The sequence below is a fragment of the Emydura macquarii genome, unplaced genomic scaffold (assembly GCF_026122565.2).
Source record: "Emydura macquarii macquarii isolate MOO-44397 ecotype Brisbane River unplaced genomic scaffold, CSIRO-AGI_Emac_v2 contig_2768, whole genome shotgun sequence".
Classification (NCBI taxonomy): Eukaryota; Metazoa; Chordata; order Testudines; family Chelidae; genus Emydura; species Emydura macquarii.
Genome location: NW_027132905.1, coordinates 41,441,702 through 41,451,056, shown reverse-complemented (window position 1 = coordinate 41,451,056; position 9,355 = coordinate 41,441,702). Strand labels below are relative to the sequence as shown.

At 38.2% G+C, this 9,355-nt stretch overlaps 1 protein-coding gene across 5 annotated transcripts in view; it reads right to left on the bottom strand.

The window, feature by feature from the left end:
- Positions 1-1,505: 1,505 nt before the first annotated feature.
- LOC137165772 (cyclin-dependent kinase 11B-like) overlaps positions 1,506-9,355 on the bottom strand; it is a 38,495-nt gene continuing 30,645 nt past the window's right edge. For all 5 annotated transcript variants that reach the window (XM_067567205.1, XM_067567207.1, XM_067567206.1 and 2 more), the window contains exons 15-20: positions 8,965-9,086; positions 7,767-7,874; positions 6,567-6,683; positions 6,124-6,272; positions 4,361-4,550; positions 1,506-3,426 (exon numbers count right to left, since the gene is read on the bottom strand). In XM_067567205.1, the coding sequence (XP_067423306.1) occupies positions 3,334-3,426; positions 4,361-4,550; positions 6,124-6,272; positions 6,567-6,683; positions 7,767-7,874; positions 8,965-9,086 (779 nt within the window). In that variant the 3' untranslated portion in view covers positions 1,506-3,333. The remainder of the gene's footprint in view (positions 3,427-4,360; positions 4,551-6,123; positions 6,273-6,566; positions 6,684-7,766; positions 7,875-8,964; positions 9,087-9,355) is intronic.

Sequence of the window (9,355 nt, the reverse complement as noted above, 5' to 3'; positions counted from 1 at the left end):
AGGAAGGGTGGCCTAGGACTCAGATCTAGCTTCAGGTACCAACTCTGCTGCAGGCTTCCTGTGATATGTGGGCCACATGGATCTCTCTAAACCCCAGCTCCCCTCTGTAATGGATGGATAACACTTCCCTTACCCCAGAGGCCTGTGAGGGTAAATTAATTAGTGTAGGTGGGCTGCTCTGTACTGTGTTACAGAAAGCTTACCAGTAAAAAGACTCACCCATCCATGACAACACTCTTGGGAATAGCACTGAGATCTGCTAACAGACCGCTGGCTCCCCGTAGCACGCCACATGGGTGCAGGTGTTCTAAGCTGCTCGATCCAAAGGAGTAACACTGGGTTTTGTTGTGGAGGAGTGAATATTTGGTTTATAGGCTCTCTGTAGAGCTAAATTCTTCTGTCCCACATAGCCAGGCTGGCTGGTGGAGGAAATGCAGCTTGAGCCCCAAAGGAGAAGACCTACACAGCAGCCAACCATGCAGCCCTGCCATGCTACCTGAATGCCAACCATGCACTGGGGTAGGCACAGTGCTCCAATATCTAAACCACCAGCATTAATCAACCACAACCATTTTCCTTAGGGCAGAACAGGACTATGACGACAAACCTACCAGTCTGCTAGTCATTGATAGAATCTTCCAGGAAAGGCAGGATAAACAAAACATGCCTTTCTAAACACAAGCAAGCAAAAAACGTTTAGCGATGTTTCAGGCCTTCTTCAAAGAGCAAACAAGGGCCAACCCCATTTTCTCCACTTTGCACACTCTGGGGAAATCAGATTTTAAAAACCTTGTATTCCCACTTCTATCACCCGATTTTTATAATGAAAACACTTCCCCACAATGCAACTATATTTGCATGATAATAAATGCAGTTAAATTTCACCTCTGCCATCGTGACATTTAATTACTCTATCCTCAAAGCAAACTTAGTTTACAATATTGCAAAATGTGCAGGTATTACAAAAGTCCTGCTATTTCCTCTCATGCTCAGAGTTAGAATCTGCATCTTGGCCTGTGTTGAAAGCTTATGGAAACAAAATACTAAACTGAATTCAGATGCTTGGAAAGACTGGTTTCAAACCAATTAACCATTATAGTGCTATTCCTGAACCAATTGTCTTCAAAGTATTTTCTCACCATATAAGTTTTACAGTATTAAGTAAGATGAAAAAAAAACAAACAACTTACCCATCCATTGTAATGGCCCAGCTTTAATGTGGAAAACATTTGTCCAGTCACACCCAAAATGTATATGTAGGGCCTATATACAGATATATATATAAAAAAAAAAAAAAGAAAGAAAATATCAGTCACTCCTGGGAAAACATGATTAGCATTTCACTATTATTTTAATCCATTTTTTTCTTCTTCCAAATTTAGGACTTGATTTTATCATTAAATGGATTTAGCAACTTTCTGAGGGTACAGGAATATAAAATGATAAAATTCATCTCTTTTGTATGGACAAGTCAAAGAAGGATCATACACAGTAAGCACTTCATATGGAAACACAGACATTTGAATTAAAAGATTAAGTGTTTTCATTGCTTGTTACATTAAGCCGAGGCAGACCAATAGGAATGCTGCTCCACAGAAGCAAGTAGCAATATTCCCCTCCACTGGAACATGTGGAATTACACACTTTTCAAAACCAGACCAAATTCCCCATCTTAATCCAGCTTAAGTTTGTTTTACTAAAAATATCTTTGACTTGCATAAATAATCCTCTCTTGCTGGGAATGACTTTTCCATGTGCAATGTCCATTGGTGGCTACAAACCAGTGTTGCCAAGGGAATAATAAAGTTATGATGCACAAAGTTTACAATGGAGTTTGACACACAAAATATAAAGTCACATTTTAAATCCTTTTTCAGCTATTGTGCAGGTCACTGCAAAATGTTCTCCTGTGCTGCAGTCAGAGATGTAACACAGTCTGCTTTTCCATGCATTAACTGCCACATACACTCAATACAGGGGGATCGTGCCAAAATCCAGCACATTTCAGAAGCAGACAGTAACAAGACTAAAAATCTTCATTTCCCTCCCCCATCCACTGCAAGTTAGAAATTTGACCTAAGAGAAAATATTTTATACAATTTAACACTTCCATTTTCCTCCAAGAATATTTTACTCTACAATTTATGACAATCTGAATATATAAAAATCCTGTGTCTAAGGCTCTGATCCAGCAAAGCACTTACTATGTTTAACTTTAAGCACATGAATAGTTGCAGTGAAGTCAATAGGATTACTCATATATTTCAAATTAATCACTTTACTGGATTGGAGCCTAATTCTAATTGCATGAATGCCCAGCTTTTTACAGTATTCCTGTCTGACATCACCCCACCCCAAAAAGGACAGTTCAGTTATAAATTAAAAACTCGAAAGAGTACAATATTCCAGGACAATTCCTATGGAAGGCTAGCCTGTGTAGGCCTGGGGAGGTGGCATTGTAAATTCAATACATCTACCTTTTCTTTTTGGGGAGACATTAACAAAGCTACCTATAGAAAATAATAAAGATTTAAGTCCTCATATTAAATATTTTTGATTTATAAAACAATATTGCAGTTCTTGTTCTGCACCACAGCCATTGTGAATATATACATACAGTAGGTCAAACAGTGAAGTGGTCAATCCATCAAAAAACACTTGGGGCCATCAGTGCACTCAAAAAGGTCATCAATAAGTATTAAGCACAGCATAACAAGGCTCTCTCCCCAAAGCACAGATTAGGGGAGACACCTCAGAAATGCATTTAGGGTTTCTTGCTCAAACAAGCAACTGAATTCACAGCCAGTAATCTTTACAAAGGAGTTTTTTTTCTACCTGTGCTGACAATATGCTTCAATTTGTATAAGCACAAATGGGGATGATGAAGAGAGAAAAATCTCTCAAAGTTTCCTCTCTAGAAGATTTAGTGCCACCACCATCCAAGTCTGGTGCAGGTGAAGAAAATGAAATCCTTCACACTGTTAAACAATTAAAAATGGATTTTAATTCTACAAATTTACAAGCAAAAAAATTAAAAAGGTTTAAAAAAAAAAAACAAAAAAAAACCCCAGTTCTGAGATTCAAGTTTTCCTTTTTGAATTTTTGTAATGATCCTTGGTTTTTTGGATTAATTAATTCCAGTCCCCTGAATGGAATGCAGCAGTTATATTCCACACCAAGCAAGAGCCTTCTGAAATCAGTGATGACATCTGGCTATTTCTGTGAAAAACAAGTCTTCCTGATACGAAGAACAAAACTGGAGCACTCTGAAATCCATTTATCAACAGCATGGTTGAAGTCAAAGTTCTCTCTTTTTCCCCCCTTATATTAAATTTAAAACTTGAGGCTGAAGCCAGGTCCTGCTGCAGATGCTCCTTGATTTGTGGTAGTCAGGTGAAAACCGGTATCTTTCAGATCATCATCACCCTGTGAAAACAAATGTGTTTATAAGTAAGAAGTGTACATGTCACTGTTCTAACACTAAAATAAAAGCAAAGAGATCAAAATATTCTTAAAATACAGGAAATACCATTTAAATTTAATGGCCTCACCAATGAACACTAAGTGGAGTTTTATTCATTTTATTTAATCAATACTCCAGGCTATATTTCCAAAAGGACATCATCATGATTTCCTATTTCGGATGCTTGTTTTTGAGTGCCTTTACCTCTGAGCATGCAAAAACTACTGTGACTGCACTATCTGCATTGGTAAATCAACACATTAGCCAAGTGATCAGAGTTTGCGCACACCCGCCATTTGAGATTTTACACCCTCAAAATCATGGATATGGAAACTTATGTCAGTCTGTTCAAAGGTGATCAGATACACAGCGTGAGCACAACAGATAAATTGTACCATCTAACATATGCTGGAACCAGGAAGGGAGAGAAGATGGCTCTGAATGAAGAGTCTGAAGAGTACAATGGATTATATTTTGCAGTGGATCCAAATGGCTATGGCTTCTCAAGTCATGCTTAGCAAACAGGAACACAGGAAGCCCAGAAAACGGAAAGGGTATAAGCCTCACCTATCTCTAGTTTTTATGGACGATGTTTCCCCCCCAAATATTGGAGGAAGCAGAGCAGCTTCCATCTCTGAATATTGGTGCCTGCAATCTACCAGGCATGGGACTTTTCAGTCTTCATGCATCATCAAACTGCCACCACACTTGCTGCATTCACTTTTTAAGGGCAATGAACTTGCTAGTAAGTCTAAGGATTCCCAACCCAACAAGGCTGGTACAGTCCCATCTATCAGTTTTCCCAACAATAGCACTAGGAGACACAAGCTGGGACAGTAGGAGATTCTATGTTGGATTACCTCAAAAATTGGTTCTTTATCAATTTCTGAAACTTACCAATTGACTATACCCAAGTCCTCCCTCTGGAGGTCGTGGACTTGTGCCACGCTTAACTCTTTGTTGTTCACTTTTTGCGGGCCACGTTGGAAACATGGATGGGTCAATAGGAAGGGGAGTCTCTCGGAAATACTCATGCTTCAAACCATCTTCAGCAGTGATTCTTCTGCCCGGATAGTATGTCAAGAACCTGAAAAATATACAAAGGGATGAAGTGGAATGGGGTAAAAAAGGCAGCAAAAGGAGAAAAAATTAGCTCAAAGGGGAAAAGAATATGCAGACATTCATTTTAAAATATTCCCATTTTGTGACAAAGGTTTATTTTAAAAAGTAAATGAAGACTGGCTCTTAAAATCAGCTGGATAAATTCAATTATTTTTCAGGGGTACCAACACCATCTACACTCAACATCACTAAAGCCAAAAATAATCCTTTTTGAAGATATGTTTGTTGAGTTGTAAGGCATGAGACACGTCAGGAAAAGCATCTGGATGAATGAGTAGTCAGATATATCTTAGAAAGGATCTAAAGTAGTTCTATTAACACAATTTTATATGCTGCTTCACTCTTTAGAAAGGATGACTCTTATGCAACTCTGTAATGTAACTGGACCAGTCAATTTGTGGTCAACTATTTCAATCACTTAACAGTACAAAAGGTTTGACGCTATTGTGCCATATACCAAGCTCAGCAGAATATGGCTTTGATCCTGCAAACAACTGGAGAGAGAGAGATTAGTCTCTCTGACTTCAATAATATGTGTAAAGTTAAGCTTGTGCAAGACCAGGGCCTACATACATGCATCCTGCACCAACGATCTCCTCTAAGATATAACCCCATCTTTACCAAAGTAATAAATTAAACACTGTACTGACAACCATCTTTACTAGGCCAGATTATGGCTGGTCCCTTGACAGATTACTTAATGGGATTCAAAGTAATATCGTTACGCTCAGTCCAAAGAGGGAAAAATAAGCAACAATTGATAATCCTTTAAAAAAAAAAATGAGGGCTGGAAATCCTCTTTTACAAAGGATGGATACAGATTTTTCATAGGATCTGGAATCTAAAACTGTCCTTTCCAGGTACATACACATGGCATGAAATCTAGGAGAACCTTCTGGAGGGAAAAAACCTCAAACCATTGCCAGCATCCTTAAAAAAAAAAAAAAAAAAAGAGAGAGAGAGAGAGAGAGAGAGAAAAAAAAAGAGGGCAAGCTGGGGAGAGAAGATCTGGGGTCTACAGGTGGAACTAATTATGAAGATGACCAGAGCAGCTGATGTAACAGAATTGACACAACACAGATCACTTGTTTTTTCCCCTCGCTTTCCACTTTCCTAACATGAATTCTAAGATCTGTTTCCTTTCCCATTTTTCCCCCACCAGTGTAAACTGTAAACATTATGACTTCACTGTTTACATCAATAGCCATCAGTAAGCTGCAAGATGGAAGATTCACAGGACAGGATAATTAAATGCAATATGAATGATCTAACTACTGGGAAAACAAACATATTTTAGGACTCCACTGTGCTGACAAGAGCTGAGGACTGGAGTAATAAGAGGATTCAGGTTCACTGGGTACAGCTATGTGGGGGCAAAGAATAGGATTTAGGAGGTGTGATAATTCAAGACTTGAGATGCATCAGTCTGAGAAATTAAATTAATCAAAAAAGAAAACCATGCCTGTAAATATTTTCCATAACTATAGGACTGTAAATAAATGGGTTCTTCCACTGTTCCAATGGAAATTTACACTCACTTGTTCATGAGATCAAAACCCGGATCAGACAAGAGTGCCCCAAACCTCTTGCGTAAGTTGTTATAGGGATACTCTGTGAATGTCATCTTCTTTACAGCTGGCAGCTCATTGTACCCAGGCCAGATTTTCTCACTGGGTGTACCCAAGTCCTACAAATGAAAATATCTCAGAAGAACATACACGCCACTTTGCACCTTTCTTGTTCATTCATCATATATGATTTGATAAGTATGAGCAGAACACAAAATAAAACCACAATCTAACACCACATTGACCATAGGTATTTGCTGAATAACAGGAACAAAAAGGTTCTGTTATCCCCTTTATTAAGACTGTATCTATATCACAGCTGGGATGGGATGGTTATTTGCTTAATATATCCTTCTAGTGCAGTGCTGGGTTATAACAATCATCAGTTACTCCAAGACTATTAAAAATATTACCTTAAAAACTTTGTTAATCTGGTCAATTTCTGATTTTCCTGGAAATAGCGGTTTCTGAGTTAATAGTTCTCCAAATATACAACCTACTGACCACATGTCTATTGCAGTGGAATATTCCTGAAAATAGATAAAATGTACAAGTTACAGGAGGAATTATTTTACAAGATACATAGTTTGCTAGCCACCTTAATGATGATTTGACTACTTAGGTCACAGTACACTATAATTATTTCATTTAGCTGGCATGTGAACCGCACATATTCTCAAGTAAAGGTTACTATGGATGATGAAATAGGTAATTACTTATTATACACACACACACACACCCACCCCGTACTGAAATGGGAAACTCACCAAAATGTCTCCTCTTTTTCCTTATCCCTCGAAGAGAATGATTCCCATCACACACTAGCAGAGGTAGTCCTAGCCACTGCCCCGTCATACATTAGCACAGTGTTCTGCATTTGGCCCCTCTGCCCCAAGAATAATCTCAGTTTACGGGGCAAAAATCTGATCACCACGGTAGAGCTCTCTTCCTAAACAAAAGTAGCCTTTTCACTTGTAATAGCCTGATATGTTGCACAGCTCCTGATTAATAAGATAGGATGAAAGTCTTGCGACAGGAGCATAAGTTCTCTCTGACTCTTACACCATCTGCTTTTGTGATTCTTGCAGTAGTTTTTTTCCCAACCCACATTCTACCAACCAGACCTCCAGCTAGAGTTTCATAGAGGCCTCTTCCAAGACTGCAGCATGGATCAGTTAAACAGCAGGTGGACATTATGATTGAAGTGATGCCAATGCTTGGCTCTGCTCTTTAAAGCAGAGCATCAGGCTTCTACATGTTGCACAGAAAGGGAGTAAGATGCCCTCCCCCCCAACCTTCAAAAATCAAGCAAGCCCGTTCCCTATCTCTAACAGTAAAACCCTGGTAGTTCTCTCCTATTAACGTTCCAAAGAAGAATAGTTTCATCCCATCCACCTCCCTTCAGAGGCATGAAACCAAGTAAAATTCTCTCCCCTGAATTAGCAAGTACTGTATGGTTTCAGCTCCAGATTTTTCCACCTTTAAATCTAATATAAAAAAAATCATCCACGCATACTTTGTATGTCAATTACAAAATAAATAAGAGGACAAAATCAAGCAGCAATAAAGAATAATTGTACTCTTAGTTCACAGATGGAAAGGAAGAAACATACCTTGGCACCAAGTAACAACTCTGGTGCTCTGTACCATAGTGTCACAACTACAGGTGTGTAAGGTTTCAGAGGTGACCCATACTCTCGGGCCAGTCCAAAATCTCCAACCTGAATGAGAATGGATTAGCATTAGCACTATCCACTAAAAATTGGACATTAGAAGCTGGTATCATCTACAATGCCAGCATGCACTGTGCACTCATTTCCCCCAACCCTTAAAAATAGTTAAGTTTGTATGGAATAAGCAGAATAAACCACTGATTTAAGTTGGCCTTGAAAAACTCTGCTTGCTCACTCACCCAAGGAGAGAAATTTATTTTGATTGGTAAAGCAAATATAATTCCCTCCCCATTATTGATCATCATGGCAAAGGCCTAACAGATTTTCTCCCTAGGCTGGTAAATTTTCATGGCAGGGAAAAAATAAATAAATAATCAGTAATATTAGATGGTGCTAACTGCAATCACATAAGAAATGGCAAAAATTCAGATAGTGTGAAAAAGTGGTTTTTTCCAGGAAAGAAAACAGCAAAGGCTGCACACTACATTAACACCCCAAGGTTTCTGAATAATAGTAACTTTAGAATTTTGCCTCTGGACATCAGAATGGTCAAACTGAGAAAGACTGTTATATCCTGATCCTATTCATTGCATACCCTCCTGGTATTTTTTAAAATAAATTAAAAACGTATAATCAGTCCCCAAGCACTAAAACTCACCTTTTAGTGTTGTTTCTTCAACAGAAAGAATAACATTACTACAATTTAGCACTTATACAAGGACTTTTTTATAAACTTATTAAATCTCACAATATCTCAGATGGAGAAATTGAGGCACAGAGACTAAACAACTTATTTAAGGTCACATATATGGTCTATGACAGCTGGGAAAAGAACACTGATCTGACTCCTAGTTATGTTACTATAAACACTAGACAGTACTTCCTTTGGCCACTAGCCCATGTTTATTTATTAATCATATCCTAGCATAAATCCTACAATCATGACAGGGCAGTCTCTGTATCTAATGGAAAATTTTACTCTGTTTTGTATCAGTAGATATTTCTTGCATGCTACAGCTGATATCTCTGGAAGAATGGAATGCAACACACTTTCCAGATATTAACTGCTATCATGCAATGAAGTTCTGAAGTATAAGGCCTTTAAAAAAAAAAAAGTTATAATTCAGTGGATCCTTACTTTTAAAATGCCTGCATGACTGAGCAGCAGGTTGGAGGTCTTCAAATCCCGATGAAGTATCCAGTTGTCATGAAGGTGCTTGACTCCACGCAATAATTGAATCATCAAAGTTTTCACTTCACCTGGAAGGATGAAAGAAAGAACCTTGCGTGTTCAATTGAAAGATGAAGTCTGCTAGTACCATGTTTATTGTAATTATTAAAAAAAGAACCAACATGGCTTACAAGGCTAAGGAAAAAAAGCAGAAGCCTTTTATCAATATGGCCCAAATCCTGATCCCACTGAAGTCAATTAAAAACTCACAATGATTTAAAAGGTACCAAGATTTGGCACAGCGTTTTAGCACAAGATAGTGAATGAAATGTGTTCAATTCAGTGTTTTCAGCATAAC